Genomic DNA, 17252 nt, shown 5'->3' with positions numbered 1-17252 from the left:
AGGAATGGTGAGTCTTGGGCATGGAATACTGGAACTCCATTAACTTTTATAAAACCTACATTACCTCCCCTAGTTAAAATATCAAAACAAAACACAACAGAACAGCTTTGTGCCTTTTTCTCAAACATCATGGGTACCTGGTTGCTTTTCTTTAAATCTATAGCCTGAAAATGTCTCTCTGTTTACTGCTGCTTTATTGTCAGTTCATTAGAGTACAGGTTGCTGTCTTTCTGTAGACTTCTGTGGCATGATGATGGGATTTTTTTCTTCTATAGGATTAGCAAAACTGGTTTTCATCATTTACAAAAGTTTGGGACGTTTTCTCAGTACGGAAAATGCAACCATAAAGTTAGGCAGCGACTTTGCTGGGCGGAATAGCACTATCGCAGTCAACTCCCACGTCATTGCAGCCTCTATCAACAAGGAGTCTAGCCGGGTGTACCTGACTGATCCTGTGCATTTTACGCTGGAACACATTGATGTGAGTTATGCTAATGAATTAATGGGAAGGTCATAAAATCAGCAAGAGAGAAAAGCAATGCAGAAAAGTAACGTTTTTTCCATTTGAATTTTAAATGTTGGACTAGGTCAGAGACACAAGCTTAGTTAAGTCTATGAACATAAAATTAAATGAGCCTGGTTCAGTGATTATTAGAACTTAAGTGTATTCTTAATGAAAGCTAATTCAGTAATCAACATGAAAATGTAAATGACTAATTTGTTTCTAACTGAAAATTAACTCTTACCTTAGAGCAGGGTAGAAAATAGCTGTTAAGATTCTTGATGGTCTGATGCGGCAACTTTTAATGACACTTCTAACTTTTCACATTCATATTGGACCAAGTCCTGGAAGCCTGTACAGATTGCTTAAATGCATTTATTCGGTGAAGAATAAAGCATTATATTTTGGTTTGTTATTTACATTTTCTTCACAGTAATTTATTTGATCTGTTTCTTTGATCGTTAGTTTGGTCTTTTCTGTTTTCATGTCTTACATGGGGACAGTAAGTAATCGCTACCATGATAGAGAAAATGTGGTTGGATTTTGCTCTCATTTTGCCTCTTTTTATAAATCTGTTTTGGCTGTTTTTCAATGAGGAATGAACTTTTTCCTGATGTCTGCTCACGTGACTCTGGCCTGACCAAAGGTGCGAGTCAAAGGAAAAAGATCATATTATCAAATTCCCAATTACAGGAAAAATATCTTCAGAATAAATTTGCAGTATTACTTTTGCAGAAAGCAAAGATGGCTATAATGTACCATCAGTGCATAAAATCGTAAGATGGAACTTGTAATTGTTTAAAATTGGGTCTACAGTAATTGAGACTACACTTTAGAGTGTTTCGGACTATAAAGTCCCTTTTAAACTAGATGTCTTCCTTGTATAACATAGCCCACAATTTTGCTGATGAAAAACTTATTGTCCGAAACATGCAAAGTTTAATCTAAATTACCCTTTACACATATTAAACAATTGTTATTGCCATCTTAGTGTGTAAAATCCTCATTTTATGTTATCCTCTTATCTCCAGCCTGACAATTATTTCAATGCAAATTGTTCCTTCTGGAACTACTCAGAGAGAACTATGATGGGATACTGGTCAACTCAAGGCTGCAAACTGGTTGACACAAATAGAACTCATACAACATGTGCTTGCAGTCACCTAACCAACTTTGCAATTCTTATGGCTCATCGGGAAATTGTGGTAGGTAATGATGTTACTAGCCATTGTCAGGGAACAGACTTTTAAAGATTGAGCTTTAAATTTTTAGCAAGATCCAAAATTGCTGAAGTTTCTCAAGTATTTATAGCTTCTACCCACACTTTCAAAAGCAATTTGCTTTCTGTAGCTTTTTTTTTCCTCACCCATAAAGTTACAAGCAAAATAACAGGAAAGAAAACCAAGGAAGGGCAAGAGTTTCCCTCAAGTCATATTTTAGTTACTGACCACCTTACAACCGTTTTACAGACTTCCCCTCAGTACAGCTGGAGAGTATCTGTAGGCGCAGCTGTGCAGGCTGTTCCCTGGAATCTCAAGTGCCAGCTCTCCTTAGAGCAGGAAGGTCAGCCCTTACTGGATGTCAGGGGGCCTGGAACATGCAATATTTGCAAGGATATGGGGCCTCTCATAAAACCATTGTATTCAGAAAGGTCACTGAAAAGATAACCAAGATGACAAAAGTGATTCTGTCACAACTGAAGCAAGGAACTTTCTTTAGCTAAATGTGAGATCAGAGCTGGAATTACATGCGTAACATAGTCTGCATTTTATCTTGATTGTTGTGTAAATCATTGCTTTCTTCTGTGCTGTGGAACTCTGTAGGAAAGAACATGTACTCTTATAGTATGTCCCAGGCAAAGCTCTCCTCTTTCTTTGCATCAGAGCCTCGTGACACTTTCAAAGTGTTAAGTTTCTTTACTTGTTCTCGTCTCATGAGTTTACAGTGAGCTGTAGGAAAAGTAAAAATGCTATCTGATCTGGCTAAGATAGTCACATTTTTCTCTCAGACCTGCTCACCTTTTACTTACCGTAATCTTGCTCTTCTGGAAAGCTGACCTGAGACTGAGAAATAACTGAGTGCATTTTGTCCATCTCATGTAATGAACAAGTAACTTTTCTGGATGCTATCTGTGAAAATAGGTTTTTGTTTATACTCATAAAGAGTCATATTAATTTTCTCCATTCTTGGTTATTTCTAGTACAAAGATGGAGTGCACGAATTGCTCCTCACTGTCATCACCTGGGTGGGAATTGTCATCTCTCTTGTTTGCCTGGCCATCTGCATCTTCACATTCTGTTTTTTCCGTGGCCTGCAAAGTGATCGTAACACTATTCACAAGAACCTTTGTATCAACCTATTCATTGCTGAGTTCATTTTCCTAATAGGCATCGATAAGACAGAGTACAAGGTAAGTTTTCTCTGTCTGTACTGATCTTGTTCTCTGAAATGACTGTTTGAAATGGATTTGAATTAAAACATGACACCACCACCAAGCTTTCAGCATTCTGACACAGCAAGGCTGAAATAAAAGCTTAGTGTGAAAGTAAGACAGCCATGTTCATAAATAGTATTTACATTCATCAAAAATATCACTGTGGCTTTAATTTCCCACTTACTGCAATATTTTTCATTTTCAGTTGAGAAACATCAGCTATTAATGAAGCAGGTGTTAAACTTTTGAAAGAGGAGATGAAATTAAATGTTGATGTACTAGGAACATTTTTTTTTTTGATACATTCACATGTCTGAACAGCTCTTTGCTACTTTTTTGTATATAGATATATATTAGTACAAAGTCTTGTCTATATATTTATACATCTTTTACACTGCACATTCATGCAGTATTGGTGAAATTAAATCTGAAGAGATTTGTTGGGTTGAAATCTAATAATCAGTAAAGTTTCATGCAGAACTCAACCAAAGGGGAGAGAATTCAGATTGACTTCTGTTACAACAGTAGAAACCTCCAAATTAGAGCAGATAAAAATGGGTGGGTGGCTGCTTCATAATTTAAAAAAAACGGTATTTCATTATGCATCTAGAACCAACTGTTCATGTCTCAGATTATCTAAACTGTAAGTCCTAAAACCATATCAGCTTCAAAATTAATGTGTATAAAATTGAAAAGTCCACTCTGCAATTGAAGAGTGGGGGGTGAGGGCGCAATTTCCTTACCTTCATTGACACTCTTTAGCTAATTGACTTTCAGAAGCTACTGAGCACACCTTAGTATTTTCAGACTTCATTGTATCTTTTCAGGTAGGGAAAATGCTCCTGAATTTGTGAAAGATTTCTGACAGAAGTATATGCTGTTCTATAACATACTATTTAGTTGGAGATGAACCATGTGAAGATTTTGTGGTTTATACTTCCGTCTTTCTTTTTCTTTGCAGATTGCATGTCCAATATTCGCAGGTCTGTTACACTTTTTCTTCCTGGCAGCCTTTGCCTGGATGTGTCTAGAAGGAGTGCAGCTTTATCTAATGTTAGTAGAAGTATTTGAAAGTGAATATTCTAGGAAGAAGTACTATTATGTTGCTGGCTACCTCTTCCCTGCTACAGTCGTTGGTGTCTCAGCAGCTATTGACTATAAGAGCTACGGAACAGAGAAAGCGTAAGTAATTGCAAGTGACCTGATTGTTTTTCAAGTGAATAATTTTTTAAAGCCTATTAGCTGTCAGAGGGTCTCTGACAGACTAAAATACCATCTGAAAGCTTTATTGGTAAGAGAATGGCAATGCTGTGCACAAATTACAATCAAGCCTTTTGTAATTCTCTAGGTTCAGAGGATTCATACTCTAGAGAGACTGATTCTAAATTATGGTCTTTCTTTTAACACAAAAGACTGACCTGAAACAAATTGAAAAAGTAAATAACTTTTTGGCCTCAAATGTATATTAAGTAAAAATTTTCAACTTAAAGTATCTGACAGGCCTAACCACCCAGTTTTAAGCTGATGCTTCATTAGATCTCTTTGTTCAACTGCCCCTCTAGCTAACTCTCATCCTGAATTATGACAGTACAATATTCCAACCCGTATGTTTCACTTTGATAATACTTTATCAGGCAAGTAGAGCAGGATTAAAATTAGCCACTGCCTTTTATTTACAAAAATACGGATATATATAGAAAGTGACAGAAGGTAGACAGAAAACATTTTGAGGATTTGAGTTGCTGGAGGCATGAATTTGCCTTCCAATAGTGTTTACTTTGTCCTTTGATGAAATTAGTTACAGAAGGGGAAGATACTGTTGACTACAAGAAAGCTGCTTGATTTTGCTGCTGTTCAGCAGGGAACTGGGCTGTATGAAAAACGAATCGCTAACTCAGCCCTGATAGGTTTACACATCATCTACTCTGGTATCATATGTATTCTTTCTCTACTGTTCAACTCCCATTTGTGGCATATTGTTTATACCATACTGTTTTTCAGCAGAATGTGGCACTTTCTGTCTCATCCCTCAGGAGTAACCACTTTGCATATGGTACAAACTTAAAAGCAGATTTTGAAGATTACATGCAAAACCTGTGAGAAATACTGATGTTAGGTTCATCCTCCATGATAGCACCTGTAACCAAAACTTTTGACTGGAAGGAGAGCGAGCTCATTTTGGTTTTGTTTCTTCTTATATGTTAGCTATTGCTGATGATGTAGTTTAAGGTCAATAATGTTATTAAACAGGACTCATCAGAAGAGTTTCAGGTTAGGAAAAATTGTCCACAGACTAAGTGGTACTGTGCAGTATTTATCATTGTTTACTGGCAAAATGTTAGCTTAAGAAGTATTTTTGCACTTCCCTTTTATTGGACTTAGGTACTAATGCAGTTTTTCACTTTTGATTCTTTTTTCCACAATAGTTGCTGGCTTCATGTAGATAACTATTTTATTTGGAGTTTCATTGGACCTGTTACCTTTATTATTCTGGTAAGAACTTTGTTTTTTCCTTTCCTTTTAGGTTGCCTCACAGCAAAGTCAAAAAGATTGAATAACTTCAGTCAATACCATCCTTATTCACAAGACATTTCATGAAAATGCTTATAAACAATTTGTAATGTGACCAGTGGTCATATAAATGTTTAGAAATCTTTAAAAAGTGCTGACCAAATGATTAATTGTCAGAGCTGTGGTGGCACCTGGGCATAGCCATTTTTATCTAATGGCTTGAAACACTGAAGGTCATATTGACATGTGTAGTCATATGAAAAATCAATGAAGTACTAAACACAGGGTTTTTTTTTTAAAGGAACCATTATTATTGCTTTCAATTGAGTCACTATTGTACGTCGTCCAGAATTTAACTGCTAATTATCCAACATAATTATCTCAAAAGGGTATTCTAACACATTGAATAATTAAATAAATCTTGTATTTCATTATACTTACACAGTATTTGCATATGCATATGCACATTTTCCATGACTGCTTCTGTTGTATTTATGCTACATGTATGTCAGACATATAAATTCATCTATTTTCATACAAATAACAAAGTATTATGCAACCAGTAGAAAGTATTGCAATCATTTGAGTAAAATCACTGTTTGCATGCACACCCATATGTACACCCACAGCTGTGTGCCCCATTGTCCATTTAAAATGAAATGTTGTGTTTATGCATCAATTACAGGTTCTCTGAGCAGTTTCAGGTAAAAAGCACATAGTCATCTGTCAACCCAGGGAAAATGTCTCCCTGTTGCTTCAGACTAGTAATACCAACACTGCACAACGTAGGGTTTTGGAAGGAAAGTGAATGTGAGATGTGCATTTTGGCTCACCTTGCTTTTCTCTGCTAGTTCAGTATCTTTAAAGCCTGTCTATACTTTGGAAATATTCTAGAAGGCTGTGCTAGGGGCATAGCCTATTTGCAGAGAGCTTTTCTCATAACTGCTGACAGTTTGGAAATATTAATTCATTTTTCATGCTTTTGAAAGTCCAAATAGTTACCTGTTTCCCTGGTTTTATGCCATGGTAGAGTTGTGAACTGTTAATGAAGTTTGGTTCCTTTGAATTCCCAAATTCAGGAATTGGATTTTGCCATTATTATTTTTTCAGCCCGAAGCACATGCATCAGGTGTAATTTTGAAATTTCTGATTTCTGTAGATCTATGATCTAATATATAGGTGTACTATTTCAACACGTCTTGTAGTTCATAGTTTACATTACTTCTCCGTATAAAAATGAATTGAAACTTTGATGATGGAACTTTCTATAGAAAATGGACCCAGCCAGTCTTCTGTAGGTACTTTATTCCTTCCTGATATCTTAAATATTGAAATAAGGTTATGTATATTTAGGTTGGGTTTATTCTCTGTTTATGTCAAAAACCATTTCAATCCTTGAACAGGATTGAAACTTGAACTATCTTTTCACTTAAGAAGATGGTTGTGCAGTGTTCATTGTTATTCGAGTTCATTGGCATATTTTCAAAGAAACAGCCATAGATGCCAAAACTCGTGTGTATGAGTTGAATTAAAAAAATTACAGTGTTTGTAAGATTTAACTATAGACCATAATAATTGTACTGAGTTTATTCTAAATACATGTAAATTAAATCAAGTCTCAATGTGATAGGGATTCTTTTTTAATTAAACCTACAATTACAATTGAAAGATGTACTTAGTATTTTCAATATGGTAGACAGTATTTTTCAACACAGAGTTGTTTCTTTCAGTTGTTATAATCATTACTAGAAAATTGTCCTAAGTTTCACGCCACAAAAGTTCAGTTACCTCGAGTCTGATTGTGTGGTGATAATTTTACTTTTTGTGTCTAGCTTTTTATTTTATTGTTACTGGGAGTATTTTGATAAGTCACCTCTATTTCTCTCCCTTGCTTTAAAATAGCATTTCACATGGGAAGCTTTGGGCTTTGCTGAAGGCTTTTTCACTTTCTCATAACCAGGTCAGAGTGAGAATAGAGGTGAAGGACATTTAATCATATTGACCATGTACAGACATAGTTCACTATTATTTACTGGCCATGACATTATTATCCTCCAGCAAATCATTTAGTCTGAGACGCAAAAGGCCTTTGGGAGCAGTATTCCCAACTTCAAAAATATGAAACAGCAGGTAGCAATCACAGCACAGTTCCTGGGAGTAATTCTTCTCTAGCAATTGCTTTGCCCTCTAATCGTCCCAACTGAGAAAGCAAAAGAGACTGGAGAAAGAAGTGTGAGAAGTGTAATGGCTGAAAAATAGTATGTCGTGTGCAGTGTAATTGAAGAGCCATATTTGTAGTGTAGCTTGCTTAGTGTCAGTAGCATGTGAGAATTTCACCTCAGTAAGCTTTTTAACATGTTCATCAAATCAATTCTGTGATTCTCAGTTTAATAGTACTGTCAATGCACATAAACTCCTTTTTGACAGTATTGCTTACTAGTTTAATTTACAATTTTTTCTCTGCATTTATAAGCATTTGCTCTTGTATCTGTATACAGGTTTCCTCAAAATGAGGATGGGAAGTATAAGGGGGAAGTACGAAGTTCCTCTGTACATCTCTTGAGGAACTTTCAACTTCACTATTTCCATAGTCTGTCATGCCTCTGGGCACCAGGGTTATTATATCTATGAGAAAAGAGCATGTAAGTAATGAGCGGTGGGAAACCATTAGTATGCCTGAAATGGTTTAATGAAAGCTTGGATCATGATACGTCAGGAGCTGTTCTTATCATTTGGACAGCTCCATCTGCATCTTTAATAATTAATTCAGTTCAGTAAGAGTTCAGTGTGCACACTCATTTAGAAGCCTTCAGAGAACACCTCTCTCCCTGCCAGTCCCAGAGAGAAATAGGCTTCTGCATGGCTAAGAGCAAAGATCTGGAGATACAAGAGCAGTTTTAGAGCTGCATTTGCCAGGTAACAAAAGCTCTGGGGAGCTCAAAAAGGGTCAGAACATGTGCAGTTCAGCTAGGTTACTTCAGAGTGGTGTTTCTGTTCTTCTGTCTTATCATATCCATGTCAGCACTGCAGGCTGTGTGGAATGAATTTTAAGCTGCTAAGCTCAGGCGGACGTGATTCAATTGAGCAGGTTCATGGCTATAAAACAAGCAGTGCACTCCTGTAATCTGTGGTCAGAAAAGCCTGAGTATTTTGACTTCTATGTAGATCCATTTTCATTCATATCCAAGGAATGGGTGATGTTGGTTTGACTTTAATACAGCTAAAACCACTGGAGTTTCCTTCTCGCAGATGGAACCAATCTATTAGGCTACCGGAGGTTTTTTAAGCAAAAATTCCTAAGATGTCCTGTTCCATTAACATAGGAATTAACATTTTTCACTCAGGTTGAGGCATTACTTCAGCAAAGTCAGTGGATGCGGATATACAGATGCACACATGATCTAGCTCTGCGTATGAAAATGGACTGTATGTGTAAGCTTATGTATATAAATAATGCACATACATCTTTCTGTGGTAGACACTTGATAAATGGTACTTATCTATTGTTCATAGGGGGAAATTTATCATAATTATTGCAAAATCCAGCTTTATTTGGCTACTAATTTGTTGTACCTGCAACTAATTTGAATCCATTAGTCTTCTGTGCAGGTTATTACATCCACTGTTTTAAAAAGTTAATTTGACTTGAAGTCAGTCCCTCTCAAAACTACATAGGTTTTAGGTGCCAGAAAGACAAAATTCCCACTTGCATTATTTTTCGTGTCCAGTACCTTCTGATTTCTAAACCACATACAGCCCTCTGTGTGTTGGCAATGATAGAAGCATGATCTTCCAGGCTGCTGCATTTGATCATTACCATAAAAAATCTTCAGATTTTAGATTTTTCAATATTTACATTTTATTTAATAATATATATGAAATTGCTTTTCCTTTGCTCCATCTAGTTACACTTGTCATTAAGAGAAAAGTAGGAACTGGTATTTTAAAAGGTGCTTGATAACCTTTTTTACTTTTACATATATTTGTAAAATCAGAGTATAGATTAAATCAGTTGTCTATGTAATCCAGTGTCCTGTCTGTTATAGTGGATAATATATTTTAGAAATTACATCAAAATCCTGATAGAAACATCTATGAAATCCCATCAATCCAAGTTTTGCTTATTATCAGCTAATGTTTTAAGAGTTGTCACATTATAGCTCCACCTACTGTAACTGCATGTTTTGTCACTTGGTATCACAGCAGAATCTTCAAATCCAAAACTTATAAATAGGCTTTATATAAATAGACTTATAAATAAAACTTAAAAAATTCCTACTTTTAGCCTTTGAAAGAGCACTGGTCTGATTTTCAGAAGTGTGGCATGAAAGAGATTTTCCTGACTTTATCAAGGATATAATTTCCTGACTGTTTAAGATGTATACACTGTGGCTGTGTGTGTATTTACATAATGTAGTTATATTTTCTGTTGTCATTGAAGGAGAGAGGTACTGTTCAGGTGCAGATTTTGGTTCACCTGGGATGCAGTTGAGTTGTCAGGATGAGGCCCAGCGAATCGCTACCCTGTTAAGTTATATGAAGTGATGAGAAAGTCACCATTGTCAGAGGCCCAGTTATGCCTCTTACAAGTTTGCTTTTCAAAGCCCATCTTGCCATTCATGTGAGCCTTTATGTGACCCTAGAGTACTGTGTGTTTGTGGTGAACATGCCTCTTAAAGGTGTCCTGTTCAGACCATGTGTCAAGCTTGGAAAGCATTTATAGATTCATTTACTTGGATCAGTAGCAGTTCACTCGTCACACAGTTGTGAAACAATTCAGGATGGAAGTGATGTCAGGAGATCTGTGGTCAAAACAGGCTCAATGCTGAGCTCAGACCAGGTTGCTCAGGGCTGAAAAAGTTTTCCTTATATAGAGTTGGTACAAATGAATGCAAAAACACCAAGTGTGTTTCCTTCTCCCCCCACGTATTCCTCCCCAGGAAAAGTAATTCAGCCATTCCTTCTAAAAGCAATTATTCTGCAAGTTTCCTTCCCTCACTGCTTATTGCCTTGTGTAATAAAATGGCAGGATGCCCAAAAATCTTCAACTCATGAGTTCTTCCAAAACAATCAATTTCTAGATGAAAAGCAGTAAAGGAGCCAAAAGCGAATCTATAGAAAGGTTTGGTTACAGTATTTGTAAGTGGGCAAAATAGGCTTTTGATAATGATATAATGTGTAACAGAGATGCCAGCATGTTTGAACAAGTGGCAGACTATGGTCTTTTGACGGCTGAAACTGAAAACTAAGCAATATTTCCCAGTAATGGAAAAACAGGTATCATATGCTCTGTTGTCATAGTTACTTTGTCTGCAAAGTACAATATTTTGCTTTTTTTCTTCTCTTCTTGGAAGGACTTTTTCAGCTGCTGTAATACAGCATTATTATTTCTGTGGCTGTTTTGGGGGGTCTGTACCTAAATTCAAATTAAAGCATCCATTAAGAAACTGCTATGTAAAGTTATTCCCTAGTCCAGCAAGGACATACATACAGACAGCAATGAGTATCTACATAAAACCTGCTTAACATGCTGGAGCTTGGCTCAGGCACTGGGCTAGGGCTGTGTCTGCTTGCAAGTCACTGGAGGAACTTCAGTATGTAAATACAAGCTTTTGTTTTTCATATCTCAAACCAGCATTTCAGTCGTACAAAGAAGCAGAGGATAAAAACCTCTCATTTCATAGGCAGTCATTTATGGGCTAAGCCATATCTATGAGGTTTTGATCCAAGAATGATGTAGCTAGTACAATACAGAATACTCCAGGGTAGCTACTTAGGCAAGGATTAGCTTCCAGCGGTGCTGCAAATACTATTCTGAACTGGATTGTGCACTCCTAGTTGTATAGGTTGCAGCCAAAGTTGATTTACGTGTTAGGATTGGCATGGGACATGTGTCTTAGCTCTTAATCTGTTTATTTTCACAGAAAGTAAATTGACGTTATATTTTTTTAAGCATGCTGGAGAAGTTCATGTTATGTCAGCTACAAAACTGTGCAAGAAACTTTTTCAAATACAGAAGAATGGTTTGCCTGCAAAGGCATGGAACTGAGGGTCAGGTCATGCACAGAGTCCCTGTCCTCTGTCTGTTGCAAAGGCCGGGGAGAGAAGCAACTTGTTTTCTCGTCCAAGGAATTTGTGCAGTACAGTGGAAACATAGATAAGGGGAACAAAATGATTGCAATGATATAATGAATTGTTTCTCAATTGGTTAGTCATTACCTATAAGAATCATAAAAGGTAATCAGCAGGGTCATCAGATATTGACACTTGGAGTACATTTTGCAGCAATGGAAATCATGCTTAACCTATACCATGTACATACTTCCACTTAAAGGTTAAGTATTTTTTGTCAGTTCTTGAAACATAAACAGAAATAAAGTATAAAAGCTTGGTTTTGTTATTTGTATCACATACACTTTTTGTATTAATCTCAAGGTAAAAATATTTTACTTTTAATAAGGACTGTTGGTGTCAAAAGCCTCCCAACACTGTTCTGGTGTTGAAAACTGCATTATAGATAATACTGTCCGTCCTGATTTGGAGACAGCAACAGCAGTGATAACTTGATTGCCCTTAGCAGTAGGAATTATTTCTGTTATACATACATTTATTAACAGACTCTGATCAGAGCCTTTAAAAGGAGTTGAGTGATGTTTCTGACCACTGTGGCACAGCTATAGGAACACATCTGGTATGGACTGGTATCATCCCCAATGTTACAAAAAGGATTTTGATGCCGTCTCAAACCAAAGGCTCCCCAAAATGAGAGACTAGGCTTGATCATTCTCCATCAGTAACCAGTTGCAGATATATATGGGATATTTTAAGAATGGGGTTATAATCTATATAGTATATGTGTTATAAGGATGTCCGAGCATGCTCTCCTATTTTCTGTTGGCTATCAGTTCAGCCACTTCTTGTGGACCATTGTACTAGTAGATAAAGATGCCTGTCTTCTCCTTGGAAGAACATAGTTCTTACTGTTTTCAAACGTACAATTTTATTTGAATTGTCTGCATGACATTGGACAGCACATACTAATTACTCAAAATAACTGTATACCACTTTTCAGCCCATATTCTGCAGGCATCCTTATGTTTGGCTTACCTGCTCTTCACATGCTTTGAAATCAATAGGAGAAAGGCACCTAGTATTTTTGATACCTGTGATTCTGTTTCACAATAGGAAAACTATAAAAAATTACCTTCAGTATCTTCCCTGGTGTTATCTATATGAATGACACAACAAGAATAAGACAGCATAGTCCTTTCCTTCAAGTCTCATGCAGTCTTGCTTTGACAGAATCCAGTGAAAGAGGGCAATAGGAAGGTGCACCACTAGCGTATGTCTGTGGCACTGCTAAGTTTGATGCATTTGCTACATCTTTGTGTTTCTTTTTCTCTTTCTTTTTCTTTAGTTACATTTAAGCTGTTTCCAAGAACTGAGTGGGATTTTTGAGAACAAAAGGGAATAAAAAAAAGGAAAGGGAGAAACCAGCAAAGGCGAAAAACATTCCAGAAGCAGGATGGGGTGAAAAAAGGACAACTAGTATAGTACAGTAAAGGGGTAACCATAGTCTGCACGGAGGTCAGTGAAATGCGGAACAGGGCTAGAGGTGACAGGCAAAGGTGAACAGGGGCTAAGCACAACATGCTGGAAGACAGATCTGGACTGACAAAGACGAGCACTGGACATAAGATAAATGTGGTGGTTCATGATGATGTGGTGAATTTGAAAAATTAAGTGACCTATAACTTTTTCTTCCCCTCATCCATATTTGCAGTCACCTTTTACAGACTGTCTGATGTAGTTATCCAGTTTCACTACATATTTGAAAATAAACTACACGGGTTTTGTTTAGTCTGTAACATCATCATTATTCAGCCTGTTACTTGAAGTAGTTTAATTTCATTCTTATCTGTTTTGACAGTTGAATCTTATCTTCCTGGTGATCACATTGTGCAAAATGGTGAAGCACTCAAACACTTTGAAACCAGACTCTAGCAGGTTGGAAAACATTAAGTAAGTGCTTTGTGTTCAAGTATGAGAACTATGATTATTTTCTGATTGCTGAACTGATTGAAAGCTACTCTCCATTAGGAGCACATGCCATTGTCTCCCAGCAACTGCAGATGTCAATTAGAAGCAAACAGAGCCAATCCTTCTTTCGTCACATTGTTGCTGTAATGTCACAAACGCCGGTCAAAATTAGATAATTTCAGCCTGGAACTAGTGCCAAGAAACTGTTTCACGGAAATGCCACAGAACTGTAGTAATTTCATTTGCATTTAAAACACAGTTCTAAAATGATGTTCCTGTTTGCATGGCTGATATGATTATATTAAGTTTGTTTTGTTAAATGACTTTTTGATTTAGGGATTCTGAGCAGTTTCTACTCGTAATCCTGTTCTCCCAAGAGAATTGACTCTATTATTATTGTTAACTTGAAGATTATCTGCTGTTTTCATGCTAATTTAACAAATGTTTACGTTATCATGGTGCTGTACTTCAGTATCCCTTTTGCAGAGTAATGTAAGTGTTACACAATTAACAAGGCTTTGACAGCTCTTGCTTCTTTAGATAGTCTTTTGTTGTATTCTCTATAGCTTTATGTTGTACTGAAGGGTTTTGTTATCAACACTGAAGGGATGATGCAACTTTCTAACACTGAGGGTTGGATGTGAAAGGGTCTTACAGATTTGCTTTGAATGTTGAAAATGGTGAAGGGAGATTTTTCAGTAAGGCTATGACATTGTGAACTAGATGTTCTAGCTAGGTCAGTATCAGCTTCATTGCATGTTGCATGATGAGAGAGAGAGCTAATCTTTAGCATCTCTCTCTTTTCTTCCCTTTCCTCTTTCTGTCTTCTCATCCACACCAGTAATTACCGTGTTTGTGATGGCTACTATAATACGGACTTACCTGGGTAAGATAGAACCCTACATTAACAAATTTCTAGCATGATTTTTAACTTTACAAACTCGGTCAATATTGTGGATTTCCCTTAATTTTAAATAACTAGTTTTGAGATACCTGATTTGCTAAAGAACTTTAAACTATTGTATGCCTTTATAATTTTAAATTGCTTGCTTCTGCATTTTGAATTTTCTGATTTTTGACTAATTTTTATAGACAATTAAAAATGCTCTTATTAATTTCTGTTTCAATTCTGTCTAATAATTTTGTTTCTCTTTTCTGCTTATAATGCTTTCTAGCTATGAAGATAATAAGCCATTTATCAAGTAAGATCATTAGTTAGATGTGGAATTCACTGACTAAATTCCCTTTCCCTTTCATTCTGTGCCGTTCTCTACAATTCCTTTTCCTTAACCTGTTCATGATGGAATCTCTTTTAGACTATTCTGTAGAGCAATATCCATATTTTTGTCACATTTCAGCAGGGTTTCTTCATGCGGAAGTTAGATCATCTAGCTTCAGTGTAGCTGAGTTTATCAGAGCATTAAAGATTTGGGCTCTAGGCTTTTAATCTGCTGTTTAACCTTTGTGCATTTGTGTTACATTATTTGGTGTCATATGGCAGCACCACTGCTTAAAATCTATGGTGTGATTAGTGACTAAGGCAGATTTATCAATCTCTTTTCTAAAAGCAGATAAAGCAATGGAGTAGCTGGGGCTTGCGCTATACTTCTGCATTTCAAAATAGTTTTGACATCCTATGCAGTTCTTGAGAAAGAAAAAGGTCACATCTACTCTTGCTGTTTTCACTGGAGACTAAGAGTACTAAATGGAATTGTTCTTTCTTTAATAGATAAAAGGTTAAACCCAAGGAATTTTTACATTTGAATATGAACCTAGTAAAAGTCAACTGCAGGAACTGAAATGTTAATATTGGATTTGGTGATATGCATTCTCATAAGTAATGGTACTAAAATTAATTTTCTTTTACAGATCCTGGGTCCTGGGTGCATTTGCTCTCCTGTGTCTCCTTGGCCTAACATGGTCATTTGGCCTGCTGTTTATCAATGAGGGGACTGTTGTGATGACGTATCTCTTCACAGTATTTAATGCTTTCCAAGGAATGTTTATTTTCATCTTTCATTGTGCCCTTCAAAAGAAAGTAAGTTAATAAAAACACAGATGCATGTTCCCTAATTCCTTAAAAATACCACATGTATTTCCTTAAAAACTAGAGAGAAAAGTAGCAACGTTAAGAACTGGAGTATTCTGAAGTAGTTTGAGGAGGGGACTAAGATTCAAAAGCAATTCTTGCTGTGTGTTCTTGTGGGAGTCCTGTAACAGCTCTGTGGGTTTAAAATGGATGCAGCATTTCCAACCTGGGCTTGAAAAGTTTTGAGGCTTTGAGAAGAAAATTACTATAGAAAATGTACTACTGTTTAACATTGGTAATGTGGTACATATAAGTCCAGACTTACAGCCAAAAGTCTTTATGTGTGCATGAAACAAATCCTGCCTTAGCTGCAGCACTGCAAACAAAAGATCATTTATGGTATCAGCCTATCTCAGCCTGGAAACTTTCTGAGATCAAGGCAGAGGACCTCTCCTGAGATCCCATTAAGCTGCCACATAAAGCTACGGGTGATAGGCAGGGATTGTACTGTCAGTGCTTGTTCATTACAAAATTAAGTGAGATGTAAAAATTAATTTTATTATGAACTTCAACACACTTTAGAAAAAATGTAGTCATTAACACTAGATAACTGCTAACAGGGAGAGTTTCCCAAAGATGCCAGCATGACTACTTCTATTCAAGTGTTTGCTTCCCCCAGCAATCAACAGCTTTGTGCTCTCAACTGGAAAAACTGGAATCCCCTGGCAAGAGCTTTCACTCATAAGTGGGATGTGCTAAATTAGTTCTGCTCCCCTTTGCCCAATGGGAACAGGGGAGTCCAGAAGGAGCAGATCTGGGGAGAGAGAAGGCTTGTAGGGGAGAGAGGAGAGCAAACAGGAAAGAAGGAAGTGAAAGGCACAGCTGCATGGGATTCTCTTTGTGTTCCCTGCATCTCTTCTTTTCCCCAGACTGAGCAGGGAGACTGCTTCCAAGGATGCCTTAGAGGTGTTTTTCTGAAGGACAAAAGAAAAAAGTTCATAGCCTGTGTTAGAAGGTGTAGCAAATAAAAGTAACAAGAGTTGAGAGGAAGGATAAACGTGAATCCCACCCAAAAAAACCTCACATAAAATGCAGTACAGACTACATTTGGAAATACCCAATTTGCAATATTTAGATTCTAAATATTTTTACCAGTTTAGGCTGGAGACGTAGCAATTATTAACTCCCATTATAATTAGCTCACCCGAGACATAATTAACTGATATTTATAAAATGTTTTGAGACCACTGGATAAAGTATTGCTGTGCAAGTACAAAACCCACATTCTTGTGTGACTCAACTGTACGAGCTCTAACAGTATCAGCATCCCTAAATTTGGTGTAGACAATGGCATTCAGCCATGTTTTAGGAAAAGATCTGGGAGACAAAGTTTTATCCAGATGAACATGGCATTCCTCTCATTTTGAGAGAATAAAAGCACACTTAGAGGGGAGATTGAGCCTAAGAAAAGAAGAAAGGGAGGAAAATGCAAACATTCTTAAAATGCAAATAATTTCTAGATTAGGGTTTCATATAATGTTGCCCTTTCTACCACTTGTATTGGACTTGAAAATCAAAAACATTGATTTTTTATTTCTTTTTACAGCTGTGCATTGTTTTTATATTAAGTGGAGTCAGCAAAAAGCAATATTAAAATACCAGTCAAGTGTGAGAAAGCATAACCTAGTGCAGTAAGATTTATACCTGAAAGAATGTTAAAGCTGCCATTTAAGATT

General features: G+C 36.6%; 1 protein-coding gene across 1 annotated transcript in view; it reads left to right on the top strand.

Moving 5' to 3' along the window:
* LPHN2 (latrophilin 2) overlaps window positions 1–17252 on the top strand; it is a gene marked incomplete at its 5' end in the record, with an annotated part of 50647 nt that overhangs the window by 22639 nt on the left and 10756 nt on the right. Inside the window, 8 exons of the mRNA XM_010016741.1 lie at window positions 255–481; window positions 1534–1707; window positions 2703–2912; window positions 3898–4118; window positions 5363–5429; window positions 13378–13469; window positions 14329–14373; window positions 15357–15525. Coding sequence (XP_010015043.1) covers window positions 255–481; window positions 1534–1707; window positions 2703–2912; window positions 3898–4118; window positions 5363–5429; window positions 13378–13469; window positions 14329–14373; window positions 15357–15525 — 1205 coding nt within the window. The remainder of the gene's footprint in view (window positions 1–254; window positions 482–1533; window positions 1708–2702; window positions 2913–3897; window positions 4119–5362; window positions 5430–13377; window positions 13470–14328; window positions 14374–15356; window positions 15526–17252) is intronic.

This window comes from Nestor notabilis, unplaced genomic scaffold (genome assembly GCF_000696875.1).
Source record: "Nestor notabilis isolate BGI_N333 unplaced genomic scaffold, ASM69687v1 scaffold4336, whole genome shotgun sequence".
NCBI classification, from domain to species: Eukaryota; Metazoa; Chordata; class Aves; order Psittaciformes; family Psittacidae; genus Nestor; species Nestor notabilis.
Note: the sequence above shows the minus strand (reverse complement) of the source record. Positions and strands in the feature narration are given on the sequence as shown.